The sequence below is a fragment of the Onychostoma macrolepis genome, chromosome 08, assembly GCF_012432095.1.
Source record: "Onychostoma macrolepis isolate SWU-2019 chromosome 08, ASM1243209v1, whole genome shotgun sequence".
Taxonomy (NCBI): domain Eukaryota; kingdom Metazoa; phylum Chordata; class Actinopteri; order Cypriniformes; family Cyprinidae; genus Onychostoma; species Onychostoma macrolepis.
Genome location: NC_081162.1, coordinates 19167462 through 19192767, shown reverse-complemented (window position 1 = coordinate 19192767; position 25306 = coordinate 19167462). Strand labels below are relative to the sequence as shown.

Genomic DNA, 25306 nt, shown 5'->3' with positions numbered 1-25306 from the left:
TTTTAATGAATGTCTGATGGTGTTGACAAGAAGTGAGGACACAAATTTGAAACCTTATGAAACATGCATGTGTCACTGAAAAACAACCTTGCTTTGATATGAGATATTATTAAGTGTTGCTTTTGATAAAGCAAGGTCTTTTCATCATTAAAAAAAAAATAAAAATTGGCATATGAATGATTGAACCCTCCTCTGTGGACACACTGTTTTAGATGTAGCCTAGTGAGAAGACAATAACGATTTCACTATTATAATGCTAAAATTAAATTGAAATTTTAATTTCACAATTGTGATAAATACATTCTATTATTAATCCCCACAACATTTACAATTGCAAATATTTTTATTTTTTAAACCTGATAGCAGTTACAATTGCTGGACGTGTTTTGTCCCATGTCTCAAGAATTAGCCTACTGGTAAACGTCATATTATGCGACTAAACATAACCTCGCGGAGAGTTTAGCTACTGGTTAAGTTATGCCTTCAAGTGGTGCGACCAAATTACCAATATAGTTGTTAGTTGCAAACTAACTTTATTATTAGTTTATTGTGAGTTTTTCAGCCCCTATGAACGTGACATTTTGACATCTTAACAAGAAGTATGCGAAAATTCCTAGAATTAAATTAGGCATTTTGTATAGGCTAGATATAGGTTTACAGAGCATAATTCAAAATCATATTTATTGACGTAATATATATATATTTTTTAATGCACTAATAATCTACTGTGGATGTGTAGGGGGTAAAGCGATATTATTTGTAGTTTGAAAACACACCGCTTGATGTCGCCAAGTACAACATCTTTATTGCTTGTCCGTAACTGTTAGAGTTCATATGAGCAGAGGCTTTAAAACATCCCATGGTGGTAAGTAGACTACAGCATTCCAATAATCATATGTCTTAGGTATTTGGTTAAAGGCCATATTAGGACAGCGATCAGTGTAGCTTATATCTGTGCCGAGATTAAGCTTTGCAATGTCGACAATGCAGCATTCCATTGTCATGATCGTATGTAAAGTTAAAAAGTTACTTCAAAAGTAAAGCAGTTTGAAATGTCCTCATGCAAATGTGACATTTAAGTATCTGAAGATCATTTTTTTTCTGTTCCTTATGTCAGTTTGAACCCAGTGTGCATCTTGAAGTCAGGAAAGAGCAAGGCCGTTTCCTTCAAATTCCCACATGAGATGCAGGTTCAGTGACATCCTGTAAGAGCAACAAGAGCTGTGTGAAACTTCACATTTCTTCACATGTCTTTCACATTGTACTTTTACATGAATTCAACAGAGAAGAGTTTATAACTTTTATACACCCAGGGATCCCCTGGATAAATCATTAACGTCATCAGTCTAGGGATAATGGGTAGATCACAGCTTTAAACTATTGTCACTTTAATTATAGTCACTATTCTAGGATTGTCCACCACACAGACCTTTTAATTCCTAAAAAGTGTCTACTTTTTTGATTGTTTGTTTTCTTAGGGCATTTCAGAATTTAAATTCATAACAATTTCTTATTATTTATACAATTTGCAATTAATAAGCCAATGTTAGTTTGTTGTTATTTTATTTTTTATTTATTTATTTTTGTAAAAATGCAGGCAACATTTGTTTGGTATTTATGTATAGGCTACATTTTATTTATGTTTTAATAGTAAATAACTGCTGTGCATTATTATTATTATATAGCCTAAATATTGCCATCAATGCCACCATTCTTTAGAGAATTTCATTCTTAGAGCATTTCAGAATTTAAATTCCTTACAATTTGTAATTATTTTTGTACTTAGCAATTAATACAAGCAGAGTTTCATTCAGATCTTCCCTCAAAAGTGGAAAATGTAATTACCATCACACATAATTACCCACATAACTTGATATGAAACTTGAAGGCCAGATTTCCAGGACATGACCCCCTGCCGGAAGGGGGGGGGGGTGCACACTCTGGCAACAGAGAAATATTAAGAAGCTTAAAGAAATAATCAAAAAATAACAGGTGGAAATAATATGATCATTTATAAAATATATAAATGCTCAATATCATTCCAATCAGACCATTGATCTGTGTTTGCTTGTTATGACATACAAAAGTTAAGAACCCTGGAATTTATGCGTTAAGCGTGTAATACCAGCACAAAGCCAAGTGCAAACTTCAGTTGGGAGGTGGAAACAAGCGGGGCTTACCAGGATAGCGCGCTTAGTGCAGTCACAAGACCCGACCATCCATGAACAAAAACATCCAGGCGTTATTTTCACAGCTCAGCTACGTTTAAGCAAGTATATTTAGATATATGGATACTTGAGGTTCCCCGTCGTTTCCCTGGGGACACATGGCGCGATGGATATCTCCAAGAACATTTACGCGTCCAGCCCTCTGCCAGCTATGAATCTTTTAATAAACCGCAGAGAGGAGTTTTGAGACACTTTTTATAGTTATCTGAACTTCTGTGATGAATTTGAAGCGAAAGGAGGGGCGAATGTCAAAGGAACTGACCACGAGTTGAGGAGAAAAAAAAAAAAAAACCTAAGGGAAAGATGTCTACATTTGCCACCCACCCGAAATCGATTGTATTACATTCAAGAAGCTTCGCACTTGACGTATAAAACAAGACGCATGTTCTCAAGAAAGACACGAGACAACAGGAACTGTTGGAAGATATATTTTTCTCTGACAACTTTGCGTGCACATCATTAAAGGTAGAAGCACCTACCAATATATATTCGCGTAAGTTTCTATTTATGTTTGCTTATGTGAGTAGGCTATATACTTTAAGGTTATAGTAAAGAGAACTGATTATTTCTCAGATTTCAAAAAGTTTAAACATGTAGACAATGAAGAATAGTTGGATTTGGGTCATTTCGTGTAGCCTACATTAAGGTACCGTTGTATTATTTATTTGTTTTGCACATATTTGCAAAAAGTACAGCGTGTAAACAGGTCGAGAGTTTTAGGTAGGACTCGAATCTAGGTGTAATATTTACTGCATAAACACAGGACCACTGCGCCACTGCTCTGACATCTGCGTATTTTACGCACGGTCAGAACTTTTACGAGGATGTAATGACTATGTTTACTTGTTTTGTTCGTTTATCAGGCTGGAAAGCCATGCGGGCTGAGAAGAGATGGCACATATTGCTGAGTATGATTCTTTTGCTCATCACATCCAGCCAATGCATGGATAGCAAGGAGGTAAAGGAGTCGGAAAGGAAAACTCTGCTTAATCTAATCCTGCAAGTGATCGAGGACAAGCCCGCGTCCAGACGCGTCACAAGTGGCCTCTACTCTGTATCTCAAGATGTGAAGTTTTCCTCTCGTGAAAAGACTGCACATTTGTCCAAGCCGGACAACAGCAGACCAATAGGTAAGCTGATTTGAGATCAGGTGATGATACAAAAGTAATCCTGGGCATTAACTCCTTCCTGTTAGTGGGAGTTTTTCGTGCATATCAACTGCACTTTTAATGCGTTAATCACTTAATGCATGGACAGCTGTTCATATTTTGCCTTACATACTCTTGATTGAATTGCAAAGACAATAACATAACCTGTATTCTTTGAGTAATTTTGAAAAGTTCTGTAAAAAAAAAAAAAAAATTGAAATTGGATTAAGGGACATTCTTTTGATCTGCAGAGTGTAGTAAAATGAATGCTTATTATGGTCTTGTTAGACTGATCACACAGTGCTGAAATCATTGGTGTAGACAAGTTTAAAAGCTTGAGAAATCATGATGCTGGTTGTCATGTAATGGTGTGTGCTGATGATCTGCACTTTGTGAGTAACGACTTGGTTAATGCATTTATTAAGTCAAAAAAATATATATTTCATATGATTAATCAACCTGACCTCACTAAAAAAAACAGTATTGATTGAACAGCAAGAAATGATTCCCAATTGCACATTACATCTACAGTTTAGGCACAGACTTTTCCATGTCGTACAAATATAACATTTGAAATATGGCTTTTTAGAACTTTTTGATGCAATATGGATATTACTTATATATAATAACTATACTGTTTTATAGTTACCCCAGCACTCTAGCATATGTTACAAATCTGTTGTGCAGTCACATTCTACCTCTGTATACCAACAAGAAGAAAAGCCAGATGCCTGTCCATCTTTGTCAATTATTTTCTTGCTTTCGGAGACATCATTAATAGATAAGACCCCCATAATAGATAAGAGCCCCATCTACATTTGTAATGGTTAACATGGTCATTGTAAAAAAAAAAAAATAAAAAAAACATTCCAAGTGCGCACAACAAGTAGGCAAAAAGTTCAATGTGGGTGTTCCACCACACAAAAATTTGAACCAAAAAATCAAAGTAGGCACACCACCGGTCTAGAGATAGAAAATATTTATTTATGTTCTCATTCTTCATCAACGTCACCTGTGGTGAGAACATAAATAAATATTTTTCTATCTCTAGACCGGTGGTGTTCCATAATTTGATTTTTTGGTTCTAACATGATCACTGTCACATGAACCTCCAGGATGGTCAGTCGTGAAAGGGTTTGAAACTAATAACTTCAGTCTCATCTTAATACAGCAAATATAGTAGAATTATCTCTCCACTGACTCTGGAGACTCTGTGGTTCTTATTCTTTTAGATTTATCGTCCGCTTTTGATACCGTAGACCACTCCACACTATTATCCAGACTAGAGTCCTGGGTGGGTCTAAAAACTACTCTTCTAAATTGGTTTCAGTCATATCTGTCGGACAGAAAGTTTTTAGTGAAGCTGGGTAATTTTACTTCTTCCCCTGCACCTCTATCCCGTGGCCTTCCGCAAGGTTCTATCTTAGCTCCTTCTCTATTTTCTCTCTACATGCTACCTCTGGGCTCTATTCTACAAAAACATGGTGTGTCTTTTCATTTCTACGCAGATGATACTCAAATCTATCTACCAATCAAAAGAAACAATTCCGCAGCGATTACCTCTTATACAATGTTTAGAGGAGGTTAAACCATGGCTCGCCCAAAATTTCCTCTTCTTAAATGAAGACAAGACCGAAGTATTTGTTTTTGGTTCTAATGAGAATTCTCAGTATATACGCCCCGATTTGAACAGTTTATCTGTGGAACCTAGGTGTTCTTGTCGACCAGCATTTAAAATTCGATAAACATATGTGACCCTGGACCACAAAACCAGTCTCAAGTGTCAATTTTTCGAAATTGAGATTTATACATCATTTGAAAGCTGAATAAATAAGCTTTCCATTGATGTATCACAAGGATCAGACAATGTTTGGCCGAGATACAACTATTTGAAAATCTGGAATCTGAGGGTGCAAAAAAATCAAAATATTGAGAAAATCGCCTTTAAAGTTGTCCAAATGAAGTTCTTAGCAATGCATATTACTAATCAAAAATGAGGTTTTGATATATTTACGGTAAGAAATTTACAAAATATCTTCATGGAACATGATCTTTACTTAAAATCCTAATGTTTTTTGGCATAAAAGAAAAATTTATAATTTTGACCCATACAATGTATTTTTGGCTATTGCTACAAATATACCCCAGCGACTTAAGACTGGTTTTGTGGTCCAGGGTCACATATCTCTTCCGTTATCGGTTCCAGTTTCTATCAACTTCGTCTACTGTCTAAAATCAGAGACTTTCTCACTCCCAAAACTCTAGAAATGGCTGTTCATGCGTTTGTTCCATCTCAGCTAGATTACTGCAATTCTTTGCGGAATGTCTAAATCTCAAATTGCGCGCCTTCAGCTAGTCCAAAACACTGCGGCCAGACTTCTTTTGAAGTGTCACAAACATGAACACATCACTCCTATTCTCAGATCTCTACTCTGGTTGCCGGTTCATCAGAGAATAGACTTCAAAATTCTACTCTTTGTTTATAAATCTTTACATAACCTAGCTCCTGTCTACCTCTCTGAACTCCTTCATTTATACACTCTGTCTAGAAGCTTAAGATCTTGCGACTGCTTTGTTGGTTGTTTCACATGTTAGACTTGAGCGTAGAGGGGAGTGTGCATTTGCGGTGGCATGCCACGACTTTGGAATACCCTGCCTCTAGAGATTAGAATGGCCCCTTCCCTGTCTGTTTTTAAGTCCCTGCTAAAAACCTATTTGTTTTCCTTAGTGTACTGATTACTGATATACTGTAATTTTAAAATGGGTTGTTCTTTTTTTATCTGGTTTGTTCTCTGTGTATGTTTTTTAATTATTCTCTCCTGTAAAGCACTTTGGTCGGCCGAGTTGCTGTTGTAAATGTGCTATACAAATAAAATGAACTTGAACTTGAACTAGAATTATGTGAAGATGAATTTATATATAAATACATTCCATTGAAATATCTTTCGCTGAAACATTACTTATGCCTTTAAATTGTATGTACTTGAGATTGTTCATGCTGGAAGAATAATAAGTGCTTATTGGTGTAATTTTTCAAAGAGTGTTACCATTTGTGCTTAACTAAATATGTGTCATTTAACAGCAACTACTGAATGTTCCTTGTCACATCTAGAAGCTGTCCAGTGTTTTGATGTCTTCAGAGGCATTTTAGCATTTCTGTTACTCTTGGGAATAGTTTATTATACTCAAAACAGACAAAAACCTGCTACTGCTGTGACACCCCATTAATTTAACTATAAAACAAATTTCATGAAATTTTGACAGTGCTAGTGCCAGTTTTCTGGTTGGGCTGATTCTATTTAAATGGCTTACCCATAACAAAAGAAAAAGAAAAGGAAAAAGAAAAAAAACAAAAAAACACTGATTGACATGTGTTGTTACACAGAATTCGTGTGCCAAAGACAAATCACACCCATAAACATCTGCTATTGCTGATCTGGATGACCTTTGAATGAGTTTGTTGCCTTTCAAATTTTGCAATGAGAATGATTTGAATTCCGTTGAAAACATGCTAGTTTTGAAAACTGAGTTGATCATGGACCTTTATATAATCTAAACAGTCAACACACTGTACTGTACTGAACCCTCCCGAATAGAACAGCCCATTAGTATTGGCATTTAGTCATCTTATGTAAGACTCAGGTGCGACAACACGCGTATAGACCTGGAATTATCTTGATAGGTGTTTGATAGTGCATCATCTCTATGATTCTCTTATTAAAAATGGAAAAGAATGGCCCACAGTCGAAGGATCTGTGTAGACATCAAAAAGGTAGAGCGTCATTGTATTTTGAATGAAAGAGGAACTCATTCATAACATAGTGTTGGTTATCCTACATTCTGAGGCAGGTTAAAATTAGCTGCTGCATGGATTTGTGGACCTGACATTGATAGGCATTACAACTTTGCATGCAATAATCTCCTTACTCCGATAGGCTGGAACTGATATGGTCTACATGTGGGGATGGTGTCCCAGGGTCGGGCGGGCTACAGATTGTACATAATTAGCAAGGACCCCAAGCCTCTAGCAGATTTACTGAGCGCTGGATTATCAATCTGGGATTGCATTTTACATCTATGCTTTAAATGGCTGTCCGTCTTTCTGACGTCAAGCATGTAGTCTCCACAGTAAAACGCATGGCGTGTATGACTGTAATCAGTTATATCAAAATCTTACAATGGGAAGTTTTCCAAGAGGTTGCTGCATGTTTGTACACTGCAGACATTTATGAGTTTGAGATCTGACAGACCGTTAACAGTATTTACAAGACTATAAACAATCTGTAAATTCATCATTAATTGTGTGCTAATGCAAACTGAAGTCATGTCATGTTTTGCAAAACCTTTGGGGAGGTTGTCAACAAAATAAATGGTTTATGAAGAATGTCTTCATTAAATAACAATAGAAGTCAGTGGTATGTCTCTACAGATAGCTAAGTAAGCAGACTTACAAATGACTTCATGCCATGTGCTAGACAGTGTATTCAGTGACTAAGCTGGACGCAAGCTGATGACATAATCATTCCCCGGCTAAATCACATTCATTAATATACAGTAAATTACACAGTAAATGGTTATACTGTACAAAGCTGTCTCTTTGTAATGTTTCGTTTTTAATGCTCACAATTAACAAAGAACAGAAATCTCTGAGTTTTATGTACCGGCAATACATTTCTGTTGGAGTTGTGATGAATATCAAACATATTCTATAGCTGCCACTTGACTTGAGACTTTGTGATTGTCCACTCGTTGCCCAAGGGGATACTTGGGTAGTTTCAGTTTTGTTTTGTTATACATATAAAACAGACTTTAAAATTGCAATAGGCTATCAAAACATTTCATTAATGAAAAACACACTTAGAAAAAATAATGTGTGCATTTTAATTTGGATGACACAAATTATAGTGGAATGTCTGATAATATATCCAGACAGAGACAGATTTCTCCACAAAAATACAATGCTCTTTCCCATTTTCATCCATCCAGCCAACCTCAAGCTAAATGCAATAACAGCTTCTATGTTTCTATGAGGAAGCTACTTGGTGAGTCTGTTTTGTTCACCCACAGTATCGATTGCTTATTTCAGTTTATTTAAGAATGATCAAGTTGCTAATTAATATCCAGTATTATACGAGTTAAAAGAACACATTTCTGGTTTGGTATAGTTGAAGGGGTATATTTACTAGATTTGAATCTTCTTGATTAGGCTGGTGTGGTGGCAAAAACATTAACACTGTCTTTTTGTCTTTTTGTTTCAGAGGTTGTTCCACGAGACATAAGCATGAAAGACAGATTTATAGAACATTTTACAGGTAAAGAAAACACCATTTCAATATGTTTCATCTTTTTTGTAGTATTAAATATTTCAAGCAGCCCTCTAGATGAGGTCTAGATGTGTGGCTATGTATTCTGTGTTCAGAATAGCGTACTAACATACTACTCTTACTGTTGCTGCGGTATATAATTAGTACAGTATACAGTGTATGCACAGTGTGTGGATTTTCTTTTTCTTATGACCTGCTACATTTGCCACATGTTTACTTTGTCGAATATTGTATTCTACAATGTAGTGCGTTCAACCTCCTTCCATTTCCAGTGTCAGGAGTGAAACAGAAGTATCTATTTCTTGAGTCATTTAATTTGACTGCCAAAAATAAAAGCCATTTTTAGGCAAAACTGGGTTACGAAAAAGATAATAACCAGACACCATTCACTGACTTGCATGCAGTGATTAACTTGATGAGGTCATGTGACAAATGTACCATTCTGTTTAAAATGATGATTGTGGAATAACACCAACTGTTTCACTTGCTATTTTTAAAAAGGAGTATGCAGTATATACTGTGCAATAGCCATTCTGAATACATCCTCTGTTTTCATTCTCCTTATAGGCATAATCTGAAATCTGCCTCATTAGAAATGAGCAGTTTTCATCCTGTAACACATAAAGCCAGTCAAATCAGTTTAGCCTACAGCAGATTAACTTAGTTAAATTGTTTTACAGCCTCTGGGTTGTGAAATACACTTTGTACTCCAGCCAAATGTTGTTAGAAAAAGCGCTTTTATTCACTGCAGAATCTTTGTTCACCTACGATAATTATCGTGAAAATTTGTTATCCATACAATGAAACTTTGTAAGAGCTTTGCCAGAATCAGAATCATCAGAATCATTAAGTCTCTGCCCTTGTGAGAGCATGTCAAGCGCTAGCATGCGCTAATTCTCCTGAGTTTCTGCACAAGTGAACAAGTTACAGCAACTTTACCATTTCCTTTGTACAAGTTTGTGAGATTAGACTTAATGCTTAAGCAGACATTTTGAAATTAAAAGCTAAATGATTTCATTCACCAGAGTAATTAATCTTTAAAATGCTATTTTTTTTTTTGTTTCAAGCAGGACCAGTCAAGTTTCCATCTGAATGCAGGACACATTTCCATAGAATTTATCACAATACAAGGGATTGTTCCATACCGTCATGTACGTATACATATATCTTTAACTAAGAAATAATTCATAATTTACTCATTTACCTTAATGTCATATCAAACCTGTATGTTTTGTGCGTGCTGTAGAAGATATTTTGAAAAATGTTTCCATGTTTCTTTGTCCATATAATGAAAGTAAATGGGGTCCAATGTTCTTTAAATATTTTTGTTTTTATATATCTTGTGAATAAATGATGACAGAATCTACATTTTGGGGTGAAATATTACTTTAAAGACATGAAACGTTTCCCTGTAGTTTCAAATTAGAATTATGTTATGATCTTAATTGATTTTTGTATTATGCTGCTTGTTTGTGCTTGTTTATTTTGTAGAGACTTTAGAAATGCTGCCTATGTTTCTATTTTTCTGAAGTAAAAAAAAAAAGTTTTGACAGGGCGTTACACCGCAACGAAAATGCTCCTCCACCCTTAGTCCTCATGGACTTCACAGTGTTCAGGAGAGGTTTAGAGTTTTCCATTAAATAACGCTTTTCTAATGGTACAGCTAAAGTGTTACTCTGTATAGAGAGCATATATGTCAAAACGAATCAAGTCTCCTTTTCTTCAGTTGTACTACATTTTATATTTCACAAAATAAAAGACAAACTAGCTTCCCATAGTGATGATCAGATTTATATTTTGGGTCACAACAGTTGCCTGTTTCCTCTAGACGTTGGCAGTTCAAGTGTTTTGTTTTATTTTTCTTGAGTAAAAACACTTGTGTGTTAGTGGCCAGCGATGTTTTGTGAACTTGCTTCACGACCCTCCTCTGTGGTTCTCAGTAGAGAAGGAAGAATTGTGAAATTCAAACTTAGAAACTGTGGATATTTCTCTTCTAAATCAGGATCTATGAATTATTGCTAGTAGTAAAGAAAGCGCAGCATGCATATTACAATGCAAATTTCGTACGGTGGGCTTTGTAAACATGCAAATCCGACCAGCTGAATGTGAGTTTTTGGCAGCCACGAGGAACTCTGGGAATGGCAAACGCATAATAATTCATTCGTAAATCAGAGTTTCTGTCTTCCAGAGCATTTTTATGACATAAATGCTCCCTAAACTGCAGTAAACTTAACACAAGATACGTTTTCATGTATGGTAACGGCATGTCCAAAGCCATTCCACAACGTATACTTTCAAGATACTTTGTAGTGTTTGAGTTCTGCTTTGACAATGTCACTTTTAAATGGGAGGGAGGGAAACGTGGCAGTACCTTGAGAGAAAATGACGGCAATGGTGCTTGGAACAGGACAGCAATGGGATGTTCAGACTTCACAAACACCATTAAGGGTGGAAGCATGTGGTGCTTGAACCCACACAGTCATTTTAGGCCATCAAGTACATTACTGGGGCAGAGATGAAGCTATTTACAGGGATCCATCTAACCCTTAGCCATGTTCATACTCTATACGTCACCCCGTGATGGCATGAGAGCTCCACTTAAAACTGAATTTCATCAGTGCGTTGGAAGTGCTGACGTGTGCTTCATGTCACACAGCACAAGCCAGAGTGTCAATGTCTGTTTAACATTGTGAAAGTGAGAATTCCTTGTTTTCATTTCTTTTTGACTTGTCCCCAACAGATTATAAAAGATGTGCACGATTGCTAACAAGGCTAGCTATGAGTCCCCTTTGCACACAATCATAGAAACCGCATGTAAGTACAAAACTGTTTAACTCATGAGTGTATGAACTATTATTTGTATATTTATTATGTGTTTGTGTGTATTTATTATTGTCTGAAACAAGAAAACTGCAAGATTTGTAACATGATAGCCAAGCCTGCTCCCGGTTACTGTTGGGAAAGTTTTGCATGTTTCTTTAACTGAAACCTTAGAAGAAACATTGAGTAAGATATAATGTCATTTTAATCATGGCCATCTGGTACATTCTTAGGCATGCAGTTAATACACGGTTCACACAGGCAGAATAGAACTTCCAGAGAGTCACATTTAAATTCCACTTCTAGATTTTGCATTGTAACATGCGTGCAACTAGAAACTAATCACTTAGAAGTAATTATACACAACAAAGCCTCTCAAGAATCCATGTTCTTGCAGTTGAAATTTAAAGGTATAATGCCTTTGACTTCAGATTTATGTCTGTATAATTGATAAGAAGCCAAGTTGCAGATGCCTAATGCATGTTTTCTGATAGATCAAATAATTGTATATTAGATTTTGCAATAAAGTGATTAAATAACAGTCTTGGCAAGTCAATCAGAGCTCATGTGTCAAAGAATCAAACATTATTCATTTAATTCCTAGAAACATATTCAAAATAGTTCACCACCAAACTGTGACGCTGGAATCAGTCTGTGCTGTGACAAAATCAGCTGGAATGAGACATTCAAAGAGCCTGTTAGTGAAAGGTGAAAGACTCCATTACCAATCTGAATGTCAAATGATGGGGCTGGTGAATTAGGTTTCCTCTGAATCAATTAGAAATGGTTAAATTGCCTTTTGTGATGTGAATAAGTGATTTCCATTGAAGTGGAGAGAAATTCATTCAAGTCTGAAGTTCATTGTTTCTGTGTATGACAGGTTGAGCTGGTTGAGGAACTTAATTTCGTACGCTGTCTTCCTCATACTTTTTTCTAACTGTAACCGAATCCTAAAAGTATTGATTTCAAATATAAAGGAAATTTTAATATGATTAAATATTAACATCATTCTATATGTGTCGCAGGTCCTGAGGATATAAACGAAGAAACTCCAGAGATGTTGGAGTGAATTATTTTTTCCAAGGAAGTGCCTTCAAATCACTGCAATTAACTGTCATTGTTTTCATTTATGTCATTTCCATTTCCAAAGTATAATTGTTCTATAATAATAATAATACAATTTTTATTTTTTTGCTTTTTGTCATAATTTATGTTTGTTTTAAAATGCTCTTAAAATATAGTTTTGTTTAATAGCTTTGCTTTTTATATTATGAGAAAGTATTATTTATCTTTGCATCCAATTATTTATTTAAATGATATGTAAATATTCTGTCCTGATTACATTTGAATATGTATCTCATTAAGCCACCATTACGCTTAAATATATTTCTGTTCCAAATATATTATTTCAAATCTGAATATTTTATTTCATTCCTTACACTTTAAAAAAAGATTGTGTAGGCTATATGAAAGTTTCTTACCATGCTGTCATTTCCATGATATCTACCATTGGCACTTATTGAAATTCAAAAGATGAATTATTTCGAATGATAAAAACACATTGTTTGATAACAATGGTAATATTGCACTGATGCTTTGAAAGAATAAAAACATTCAAGCACAATATTTGATTTCCTGTTTTTTTTTTTTTTTTTTGTTTGTTTGTTTGTTTCCTTTTTATGAATTCAAATTTTATTAAAACAGCCTATTAATTCTAAAACTGTTTGATCTGATGATATATTTCCCTAAAGCATTCCTGTGGCTGATAATAAATGACTAGAGCATGAAAACGTCATATTTTGGGTTTCTTTTAGCTTATTTTGTTGGATGATTGATTGGAATATGGGTTGTCAGCTATTATGAAATCTGCTCCATTCCAGTAATTGAGCAGATTTCATAACAGCTGACAACCCATTTCTTCTGTATCAGGGGGAACATAAGATCATAAATCTCTCACAATATCACATTCATATATCCCAACTGTGGGCACCAAGTCTCTATCACCCTTAAAAGTCTTGTTTTACTTAATTGCTTACATGCTTGTATAATACTTCTTTATATGTGACCCTGGACCACAAAACCAAGTCTTAAGTCGCTGTTGTATTTTGTAGCAATAGCCAAAAATACACTGTATGGGTCAAAATTATCAATTTTTCTTTTATGCCAAAAATCATTAGGATATTAAGTAAAGATCATTTTCCGTGAAGATATTTAGTGAATTTCCTACCATAAATATATCAAAACTTAATTTTTGATCAGTAATATGCATAGCTAAGAACTTAATTTAGACAACTTTAAAGGCGATTTTCTCAATATTTAGATCTTTTGCATCCTCAGATTCCAGATTTTCAAATAGTTGTATCTCGGCCACATATTGTCCTATCCTACCAAACAAAACATCAATGGAAAGCTTATTTATTCATCTTTCAGATGAGGTAGAAATCTCAATTTCGAAAAATTGACACTTATGACTGGTTTTGTGGTCCAGGGTCATGCAATTTGATTTGCACCTTTATTTTTACTTTATGTATGTATTTATTTTTAGAGTAGATATCAGTTTGGATTCATAGTTCTGTAATTGTTTATCGGGATTTCGAAAGTTGCTTATCTTGACTTTGTCTTGGATTAAAGTAACTCATCTGTTTGTTTTCAACAGCTTTGCAGATACAACATTGGTACATTGTGTCTTTTTTAGCACTGGAGTAAGACTCCGTATGAGAAAGTCTTAAAAGAAAAGCACACAAACAAGAGTGGACCCTTTCAAATGAGCAAATAATCAGAGAATATTCACTCTTGGAGATCCTGTTCTCGTATTAGAAATGACAAACATTTTGTTTTCCCCTTCTGTTGGTTTTACTAAAACGATGCAAATAGAGATCCACTAAAACTGTGGCTTTATCTATATCTCCATCGTAATCAAATATTTCCCTGATCTGATTATTAACACAAACATGAAATGTGGCCCTGAGCTGTGCTTAACTGTTGTTTAGATTGACGTAAACATATTAAAGCGACCACTTGAAAGCTGCGCCAGAACTCACAGTTCTCACGCCAGAATGTCTCTGAAAACTTATCAAAATAATTAGTAGGCCTATGGCAAATGCATGACAGGATTTTGCTTATCAGACGTATTTGTCTTTCATACTGTCTAAAAGGGTCATATCATGCATTTTTTTTACAGTTATTTCTGTTCCCTCGCGTTCATTTATAACGAGTTTTTAATGAAAATGTTCCACTCTTTGACATAAACTGATACATTTTTATATTACTTTTCTGGCTGCTGTGCCTTTAAGACTCCTTTGTAAACACTACGTTGCGTGTGCAATGAGTAAAAGCAGACGTCATTGACGTGTAATGTGAATTTTCAAATGTATTCATCTATATGACGTCAGAAAGTTTTTTTGCAGATTAGTATCAATAAATCGTACTTTTTCATTTTGGAAGGAAGCTTTTAAATAGCAATCAAAAGATTAGCTTGATTCTTCATGATATGACCCCTTTTAACTGTTCTTAATAAACCAAAACCCTCTCCACAGATTTTGATGAATGTGAACTCATGAACGTATCGAAGACGCCAGCAGCTTTCTGTCAGAAAATGGGATTCTCGCTCCAGCGCTCCTCAGTGAAAATCTGGGAAAGTAATGCCGGGAAATCATTTTCCTTCACCATTCATCATTGTTATCTCGTGTGACATGGTTTGAGTGGTTTTTAGAGCCTTCTATGAAATAGCAGTTGGCTTTACTGCTCTAGAGGGAGTATAAATCCTCAGACATAGTGACTTTAAATGTCTGGCAACAAACAATTCAGCCACTATTTAAAAAACATCTTTAAATGCATCCCTCGCTAATTGACGGCTTGCGTCGTAATTAAGACTCTGTCTGAAAGCATCAATACATCACTTCAGACTGAGATTATTGCGGAGTCAAAATGGCAGGTATCTTGGGCTTTCACAAACAGTCTAATTTGATTCCGACGCTATAAATAAGGTGGATCCACCGGGGCCGTTACAGAGCCTTCCTCTCATCAGGTGGGCATAAACAATCTATCGTGATCGAAACGGGATATCACTTATCACAAAGACAAACAGCGGAGATTAAAGAACGAGACAGAAGACGCACAAGGGAGGATATGTGGGAGGGTTCTAACACAATTACACCCAAACACACAATCCTCCAGTTACCGGCAAGCTGTCCGGAGACGAGTCTAAGGCATTCAGAGTTCTTCATCATTGAACTGAAGAGCCCCGGCTCCATTCATGAAGTGATGAATTGGAGAGACTTTTTGTCCAATAGTTTCCCTGCTCGTGATTCTTGACCGCATCCTCAGAGTGACTCACCAGAGAGTGATGTGGTGTCTATTAAAGCAAGACCCAATTCGTTTGTGTGTAGCCTACATCTGTATAGGCCTACTTCATGTGTGATTCACATTCACAAACTAAAATAATGATAATGTATTTAAAATGTGACTGATTCAAAGTTAGCGGCTGAGCGTTCAGTATAACAGTAAACATGTTCAGTATAAGTGTATGAGGCACTTTCCACGAAAACGACATAGGCTATGGCCTAAAATAGGACTTTTTAAAAATGAAGTAGCCTACTTTTATCTTTCCCTGCAAATCAGTGAAAAATTATGCTTAACCTTCAGAAAATGTCAAACTAAATATGTGAGTGTTTATTTTCTACTAATAGGCCTACTTTGGGTTTTCAAATTGCACATGAATATATCAGACAGAATATATCAAAAATGTGTACAAAGTTAGCTGGGGCTAATTTGAGATCAAATGTTGAGGTGATATATTTCCAGTAAATAAATAAATAAGTATCAGGTGAATGCAATCATCATCAATTTTTTTGTAAACAAATTACAATTTTTATTAGATAAATAGATAGATATGAAACAAATGCTGTTCTTTTGAACTTTCAATTGATAAAAGGATCCTGAAAAAGTCTCACATTCTAAAAAATAAATACATTTCTGAAAGATCATGTGACAGTGAAGTGAATCACAACACATTTTTTTTTCAATTTAATAAAATTTTACAATATAGGCTGTTGTTTTTACTGTATATTTGATCAAATAAATGCAGTCTGTCTATCTATCTCATACATACATACATACATACAGTACATACAAAAAGAAAACAACTGAACTGAACTTTTGTTGTCTAACAACTGCTGCACTCAAAATAATGATAATAGAAACATAGAAACCAGTCTGACATAAAAATGATTCCTCAGGAAAAGGATGAGGAAAGGAAAGGATGCTTGTACTGAAATGAAACATGACGTACTCCATAATTTTGCCTCTGAGGCAACACTCTGCAAAGTAAACATTTTAATCCCATTAGAAGATCCTGAGGGGCCCTGTCCTGTTATTTATAGCCGATTCCATATTCTTTTGAAACCCACACATCTCCTTCTGAAAGACCCTTGATCTATTTTGTGCGGTCTAACGATTTATAGTTCATACATCAGTGAGAGGGGGCAGGGCCAAGCTTTGTGTTTGCCAGTTTATGACTAACACCAATTTAGGAGAAATACAAAACATGAATATGAATTAGCTGACACTCAAATCAATACCGCCCAGACAAATACTTTGACATGTGAAGTGGAAGATCTTACAGACAGGCTGTGTTTTAATTAATTCAGCACTTAACTTGGATTGCCATTCAGTGGCATTAGCATTTAAACGCTTTTTGATGTTTAATAGGGGCCTCGGGTTTTATTGGTCCCAAAGTGCATGCACATGACTACAGAAAAAAAGAAGAAAAAAAAGATCTTTTCTCCTCAGGACATGTGTTATTTGTCAGGTTTCCAAATCTTCCTTTCCTCCTTCCTGACACATCACACGGGAATCTTTCACCACCTCCACTCATTTTGCGCCTGCTGGTTTGTGATACTCAGGCATGAATGAAAAGAGACAGGTGATGTCAGTATTCTTCATCCATGAAGACATAATGGCAACAAGGCAAGTTTGGGAGCAAACTCTTAACACTAAATATATCCACCTTATTTCGCAACGCGGAAGTAAGCTATTTTCTATAAATACTTCCGATTCATTAGCTGCTACAGTGCAATCAACGATAAAACTATTTGCTCTACAACGTGTTTATGATTACAATGATAAATAATATAATAAAAAATAAAAAATACTTTGCACATCAATATAAAAAAAAGCACCATAACGGACTGTATTTGTTCAGCTAAAATAACTGGAAACCGAAGACACCGGAAGTCTTGCACACATGCAGCTTACAAATTGATATACAGGTTACAGGTTGATATATGCTCTCTAAAAAGTCAGTTCAAATAATAAAATGTACATAGAGCATAAAACGCTCTTAAATGACTACAACTGATAAAAGAAGAACACATAATATTGAGTCTACCATTGACAGGAAGCAACGTCAGAACAGCACAAGGGCTAACTAGATTCCTTACCGCTTCTAAATAATGTCAACTGAGTAATATATCCCCATGGTGGGTTAACGACCGATACTTTCTGTATTTATGACATCACCATGTGTGGGTGGAAATTGTTCCATTATCAGGGCCCTAAAAATAAAACACCAGATGGCCCTTATAAAATGATTGGGAGCCTCAGATAGGAGACTCACATATGATAACATCAGGACCGTTGTCTGAGATGTCAGTCTGTAAGGATTATGAACGTTGCTGTGTTGCAGTTGAGCACAAAAATAAAAAGTGTAGAGAAAAGAAAGTGAACATGAACTGTCATTGTCAAACAAATCACTTCTGATTCTAATTATTTTCAGACAAAGTGCTTATACTTTATGTACAAACATTTGTTGTGATTGAAATTGGATTCATGACACAACAGAGGCACCTTGAGGACAGTTTGAGTACTGTGATACACATACATACACGCGTGCGCATTTGTTTGTGTGTGTGTGTTTCTGTGAATTGTGGTGACTTTCCATATTGACTTCTATTACTTTTATACTGACCAAACTATATTTTTTATCCTCTAACCCAACCCTAAACCTACCCCTAACAGTTTTGCATTGTTACCCTTTCAGATAAACATTGTCTAATTGCAGGTCAGTCCCCACAATGTCAAAAATGTCAGGTTTTACTATCCTTGTGGTCCCCACAATGTAGCATAAACAAGTACACACACACACACACAGAATTCAGTGTCACTGATTTACATTTAGCTGTCAGTTAGTAAGGACACTAAATCAGACCTTCAGACATGGCCGTTTATGAGTTTTATTTGTAAGTGAAAATATATTTGCACTTTCAGCTGCAGGATGGAATCTAGTTGAAAGTTCCACAGCACAGTGATATGTTTGCGTGGAGTGATGCAATTTAGCTGTGTGGAAGGAAAAAGACAGATCAAAGTGAATGAGTTAGTGATCAGAGTCAGATGTTGTAAAAGTATGATATACTTTTGCCAGGAAATACTTCTGTTTATAAGATCTGGGATGTTTGTGTTGCAATAAACACTTGATTGGTGGAAAAACAACGCAATATTTGTGTTTACATTGGTGTTATTAGTCCAAGAGTTCCGCTATGCAAGCATATCTCAAATTCCAGGCATGCGTGCAATATAACATCAAAACTCACATAATCAGCTCTTAGTTCAGGCTATAACCTCAGCTGCAGTTGTTGACTATTATCCAACTATGAGACCCTGAGTGACCACTGGTGTTTAAGGTTCAACCAGAACCACTTCCCAAAATGCATAGCTATTCAGCCCTATTTTGGTGGCAGAGGTGGATGTTATGTGCATATGAACACAATTTGTGAGTCATCAACTGCTTCAATATATTTTTGCAGGTTTGCAGTTAAACCATCTGTGTTGTATCACGAAGACCGTTTTTGTATCGACTTAAAATATGATTAATGATCAAGCAAACATCTTGTAAAGGGGTTATAGTATTGATCAACTAATGCAATTAATGTTCTACACTTTGTTCTTTTACATGTGCACAAATGAGTATTGCTTAGTTCAATTTGTTGCTATAGGGCTGTGATTATTTCATAGAATGGTAACATTTTAAGTCAGTTGCAGTTCTATATAAAGCATGTTTACAATACTATGTCACTATTAATTACAAATTATACTTCTAAATTACAATGATTAATTATAGGCATATGATGATAACATTACTAGGACAGAAATACTACACCAGAAATAATAAATGATCAAACACAGAGTAAACTGTCCTCTATTGCCATAAACAGAATGAAGAGAGCTCTTAAGAGACATTGGCATAACTCATTGATCCAGTTCAAAGAAGATTTAATATTTGAAATGACATTTTAGTAAGCCAAAGAGTCTTCACCATGCAAGGGTTCCTCCTTTTGGGACACACTGCAACAAAAGAATTCTTTGCACAAAATGACACTGTATATCCTAGTTAGAAATCTTTTTCTTGCACACAGTAAAAGGGATAGTTCACCAAAAATGGAAAATTCACTCATGTCATTCCAAAAACTGTATGAATTTCTTCAGTGGAACATTGAAGTTTTTTGTCCATAATTTAATGGTCATGCAAACTGGTTACCAACATTCTTCAAAATATCTTCTTTTGTGTTCCTCAGAAGAAAAAACCATATAGATAGGTTTGGAACGGTATATGAGGGTGAGTAAACAATGACAGAATTGTAATTTTCACATGAACTATCCCTAGAGAGTGAACAATGCCAATTATTCACAAATCGCAAGTTATTCTCTCTGATAATTTAATCATGATTTGAATAAAGGCAAAAAAAAAGTCTGTCAAAGCATAACAGTTCCTAATGCCATACTGTTAATGTGACACTATGAGAAACAAATATAAAGTAGGTCAGCAGACTGATGAAAATACTATAAATATTGAGAATGGCAGCAATCATAAAAGACAAAATAAATACTAAAAGCATGCATTTTGAAATATCAAACCTAACTGAAATTTGTTTAAGACCAGATAAAATCATACAGAGGTCAAATAAAAATCTCCTTTACGTGCATTATCAAAGAATGGGATCTGTGTTATTCCAGCTGACCACTGCATTTCTCCATCTGTAAGACATATTTGAAGCATTAATATCACCACATGTTTGTATTTCACAATATCAAAATGGCATGTTATTGGAAACATTCTGATAAGCAAGAGACATACGTTTCTAAGCACTGATGAAATATAAGACTTACTTCGTTCTGATGCAGAGCTCCAGTGGAGGAATGAGATCACTGTCTGCATTGTCATTCTGAGCAGCACCAGCAGCAGAATGTGGATCTGTTCAGAGACACAAAACACACAATGCCTTTTAATACTGATTTATAATAAACCCCAATTACAAAGCAAGTGTGCAAAGGTTGTGTTTATTTTGTTTTTCTCAAATCCTATGGATAATACAACCAGTGTTTGTTTTGTGTGTGTGTGAGACTCACAGACTGTTAATCTAATTGGTTCCTGCTGGTTGGCCAGCCCATCATAATAGTACAAGTCAAACTCTTCCTCTTTGCAGTGATCGGTTGCCAGGTCTTCAGAGGGGCAAAAGAGCACACTGAAATGACTCTCACTGCACACTACCCAAATTGGAAACTTGGGAGATTTCAGGTGAGATCCAACCTTTAAAAAGAGAGGAATCTGGAAATAAGAAATTTGGACATAATATCTAAGCATATGTTAGAGTGTTTGAAGCCGTATTACCTTACATATATTATAGTGCTCAAATAAAGACAACAGCCCAATATTACAACGTGCTTTAATTCCCTTCAGAAGTGTAAAATTTCCATTTCCGGAATCAAGCTTCATTTCATCATCAAAGACGTTTGAAACTGCCCCTCCACAAAGCAAAAGATTTACCAATTCCTTAAGAAAAATGAAAGGGAAAATATAAGAATTAATGACTTGATCATATCAGAACACTGTACACACTGGAGCTGTACAAAAATCAAACAACACTGTGTCAAATAAGAGAAAAATTGAATATGCTTTCATATGTGTATCAAGATAAGGACTGTAAAGTGTTAATATGGCAAACCTGTGTGCAGTAGCCGTGAGCTCCAATGAGGGTGGAAGTTGGCACATCCATATCGCTTTGTATACTAAATCCCAAAAAGACAAATCGATTAGCTCTGTGAATATATGAAAGTAAACAGTCTGCATTGAGTTAAAGAGGTGGAAACTCACATTGCAATAGTTCTGGAAAGAATGGCAGAGACGGTAAGCAGGATACAGCCAAAGGGACCAGACTCAAACTAAAAGGAAGAAAGAAAACTGCTACTAATTGCCATCATCAATCACATTGAGAGCTATTAAACAGGTGATATATGACTTAACATGCTTCAAGACTATCACTGGATGTGCTCAAATACAAATCATGATTGCACATTAAAACATTATAAATATAAATAACAATATTATAAACAATAATAGTAACACTACATGAATAAATATTTAACAATATTGTACATAATGAATCTTACAATATATTTTCATACCTTTTTGAAAATACGTATTCTACAAGTAATAGAAATCAAGTATACGGGATGTGTCATGAGGCATTCAAGTGCAGACTTACTTGTCTAACATGCTGCTCAAGAACTAAAGCAAGATCATCTAAGGTCTCCACAGTGACGTTCGTTATCTGTGGAATATGAAAAAAAAAACGATTAACAAAAGAGAAATATGTAGTCATCAAAACATTAAGAAGCAATTAGAAGACAATTTAAGGGTCAAAGAATGACCTTACCATTTCTAGAATACCATCTGATTTGTAGCGTCCAATCGGGGTGAACAGACTTCTTCCTGTGTTTCTGTGGGGGTAGGTCCTTTACAGTTGAGTAATGAACAATAGGTTTGTAAATAGAAGTGATAATTCGAAATGTGTGACACTTACATTGCGACTGTGGCTCTCTTCATATTCCCCGCTCTCCATAGTATGTCAGCCAAAGCCTGAGACAGACATTTTGTCCTTAAAACACTTGATACCTCCAGTCTCCTAGTGACATTAAAAACATTTTTTTAGACGTCAATGAAATACAAATGGTTTATGTATAAAAATGCAAATATATCTGAGATCAATAAGAGCCATGAAAATTATATTAGTGATAATAAAAAATAATATTTGATCTTTCAACCGAAAAATTTGCAAAAATATGACTGATGTTCATACGCACTCCTCCAATGAGTCATTACTCAATTCTTCAAACAGAAGCTTCTGTAGAACACAAGCTTGAACTACTGCAAGGACTCCACACGGTCCTCCCTGAAAAAAAAATCCCAGAAGATCTCATGACGCAAAGGTTTACACACCAAAACTACAGTAAATCTTGAGGTTGTCTGAAATACTGTACCTTCTTTTGTACAATCCCATACTTCAAACCAGGAGTATCTGAGAAGGTAAAATTCTGTTGTTTCCACTCCTCAGTGAAACAAGCCATAGAAGAACCAAAGATGATCTCCTTCAGAGCCTGAGTAAGACACGAGAGCACAGATATCATATCAGACTGCGCTGATATCACAGATAATGGTTTGAGGAAGTTAAAATGATAATGCACTTTACAGTGGCAGTCATCTGGTCCATGGGAGTCTTGTTCAAACTAAGTTCTGGCATGGATGTTCTAGAAACATCACACAGGCTCCCCTCATTCTCTATGTCATCTGTAAAATTAAAAAAAGAAAAGAATCGGGAGGCGTCTCAAAACAATAGAATTTTGAAAACAGATTATTTTAAAGCACATTTCAGTTGCACTGATTTCAAAATGATAGGATTAGTAAAATAAATATTAAAAGTTGACAGCTGCACAAGTATTTAATGTGGACAAAAACAGCACCTCATTTATTTTAAAGCAATACAACAGCTGCTAGTGTATTGGCTATGATACAAAATGTAATCTGTTGAAGATTTAGGTACACTACCCAAAACCATTTCCAACACATGGAGTCCATCCAGTTTTGGGCTGGGTGCCGAATTCTTTCTGGAGAGGAAACAATAAAAGTTAATAATCACACACTTGACATATTGCAGCTGAGAATAAATACCAACAGCCTCTTTTTTACCATCCCAAATTTCATAGTCTTAGAGCCATACAGTTTTACGTATAAGGCATTTCACTCATATTTAATTCATTTTTAAGGTTGTGGAAAGGAATTCTGTGCCCCCTAACTGTAAACTGCTTTGGGCCCCTTATCTTTTTAAATATACAATTTAGAAAGTGTTCTGGGTCCCCCTGGACATATGGGCCCCTAGAATTATTCCCACCTTTCACCTCTAGAGTTTAAACTGATATAACTGCATTAATGCCTCAAAAATAAAAGCTTTTGACATTTTTCAAATGAAGGTTTACATAAAATATGTAGAGTATGTTTCCCAGACACAGGTTAAGTACTGGGCATATTCAAACAAACTTACAAGCGATGTCCGCTACGGTCTATGACTCCTGTATGTAAATTAGAAAACATGCTGCCCTCTTCATGAGGGGCTGATGGGATAGACTTTGTATTTGTAGTATTGACACCATTTGTCCAGTTTGCTGCTTCCCTACAGTCCTCCAGTGTTGCTATAACAGATGACGGTGCCTTTCGAGCTGGACGCCTCCTGTTACTTTCCTAAAGAAAATTAAGCAATGCAATGCTGTTAAGGAGGAATAATGTAGAATAAAATCTTAGTAAATTATTTAAGCTTTTTAAACAAATGAATATTAACTTAATTAATCAACATTCATCACCTGCGAGGAGCTGGCAATGGGGCCTGACATAACGCCCCGTCTTATTCTGCTACTTCTGTTCTTCTGGCTGTCAGTGTCTACAATCTTTTTCTCAGAGGGAAATCCCTCTTTCGATACTGTTAAGACACTATCCTGGCTAGATGATAAACAGTAAATACTTCTCTCACTTTCAGGGTGAACAGCAAAGCTCTTGCACAGCTTTTCAGAAGGCGTTTGGGAGGGCACAATAACTTGTGACACACTGCTTTCAGATAACCTGCGTAAAAGGTGAATGTTTATTGCTGTCAACAGATCTTGAAAGTCTCAAACAAATGAACACACTGGATTTTTATAAAATAAATAAATACCTTGGAATTTCACACAACAGATTTTCCATACAATCTTTATCTATCTTAACATTCCCAGTCGTGTCTATGGAAGAACTGGATGTGGTTTGATTGTCACCATGTCGGCGTCCTTTGGTTTTACCACCTTCACTCATTCTGTCCTTCACAATCATCTCCAACATTGATTTCAAGGGATGTTCTTCAGCCTAAACACAAGTGCATTTTATGACCTCTCTGCTTTTTCAACATTCTTGATATTTTAAGTACAGATGTTGATCACTTTGATACCTTATTCTTTTTGTAAAGGCCCTCAAGGTGAAGTATTCTGCGCAGATCTGATCTGTTATTAATGCTTGAATTAGTTCGTGGAAGCTCTTCATCCATACAAGCTATGGTTTTCTTCAGGCCCTGCAAGTACATTTCATCATCCAACCAGGGCAATCTCTCAGAGAACAAACCAATTTAAAGACGAAATCTACCTTTAAAACACACAATATGTATATCACGCTAAGTAAATATGTTTAAACATCACCTAAAACGCTGCTTTGAGTGGTACAGGATAGTTAGCATGTGTACCATGTTTACAAGTCTTCCAAATAGAATAAACTGAATGAAACTGATCTGTCACCCACCTTTCGACTGAGATATTCCCGTACTAGAGACGCGGAGACTTCCTCAACATGTTTGCCCATCATGGATCAGAATGACACAGCGGTAAATATGGGACCAAGGTAGCAAGTTGGCTAGTTCGATGTAAACATCCCAAAACTTCA

The 25306-nt window shown here is 35.6% G+C and overlaps 2 protein-coding genes and 1 long non-coding RNA gene across 7 annotated transcripts; 1 reads left to right on the top strand and 2 right to left on the bottom strand.

The window, feature by feature from the left end:
- LOC131545194 (uncharacterized) lies at positions 1 to 2318 on the bottom strand. The gene is made up of 3 exons (XR_009272350.1): positions 2181 to 2318; positions 1846 to 1940; positions 1 to 1203 (listed from the first exon to the last, which is right to left on the bottom strand). It is a non-coding gene; the product is annotated as an uncharacterized LOC131545194 (long non-coding RNA).
- Positions 793 to 13135, top strand: alkal1 (ALK and LTK ligand 1). 4 transcript variants are annotated; one of them, XM_058783776.1, is made up of 7 exons: positions 793 to 865; positions 1118 to 1205; positions 3092 to 3358; positions 8635 to 8688; positions 9768 to 9851; positions 11441 to 11514; positions 12546 to 13135. In XM_058783776.1, the coding sequence occupies exons 3-6, from the start codon at positions 3103 to 3105 to the stop codon at positions 11503 to 11505; spliced, it is 459 nt and encodes a 152-aa protein (XP_058639759.1). In that variant the 5' UTR covers positions 793 to 865; positions 1118 to 1205; positions 3092 to 3102; the 3' UTR covers positions 11506 to 11514; positions 12546 to 13135. The 4 variants fall into 4 exon arrangements, with proteins under 4 accessions (XP_058639759.1, XP_058639758.1, XP_058639757.1 ...); XM_058783775.1 differs by lacking the exons at positions 793 to 865; positions 1118 to 1205 and adding an exon at positions 2198 to 2693; XM_058783774.1 differs by lacking the exons at positions 793 to 865; positions 1118 to 1205 and adding an exon at positions 2198 to 2721.
- Positions 13136 to 19771: 6636 nt separating this feature from the next.
- On the bottom strand, positions 19772 to 25305 carry mindy4 (MINDY lysine 48 deubiquitinase 4). Of its 2 annotated transcripts, XM_058785121.1 has the most exons (18): positions 25166 to 25305; positions 24822 to 24941; positions 24555 to 24739; positions 24208 to 24463; positions 23892 to 24088; positions 23399 to 23457; positions 23043 to 23140; positions 22834 to 22950; positions 22657 to 22745; positions 22377 to 22478; positions 22230 to 22293; positions 22059 to 22124; positions 21668 to 21735; positions 21519 to 21582; positions 21185 to 21346; positions 20923 to 21103; positions 20683 to 20767; positions 19772 to 20550 (listed from the first exon to the last, which is right to left on the bottom strand). In XM_058785121.1, exons 1-18 carry the CDS (start codon positions 25226 to 25228, stop codon positions 20502 to 20504), a joined length of 2025 nt encoding a protein of 674 aa, XP_058641104.1. In that variant the 5' UTR covers positions 25229 to 25305; the 3' UTR covers positions 19772 to 20501. The 2 variants fall into 2 exon arrangements, with proteins under 2 accessions (XP_058641104.1, XP_058641105.1); XM_058785122.1 differs by lacking the exons at positions 19772 to 20550; positions 20683 to 20767 and having other exon boundaries at positions 20929 to 21103; positions 21190 to 21346.
- Position 25306: the final 1 nt, after the last annotated feature.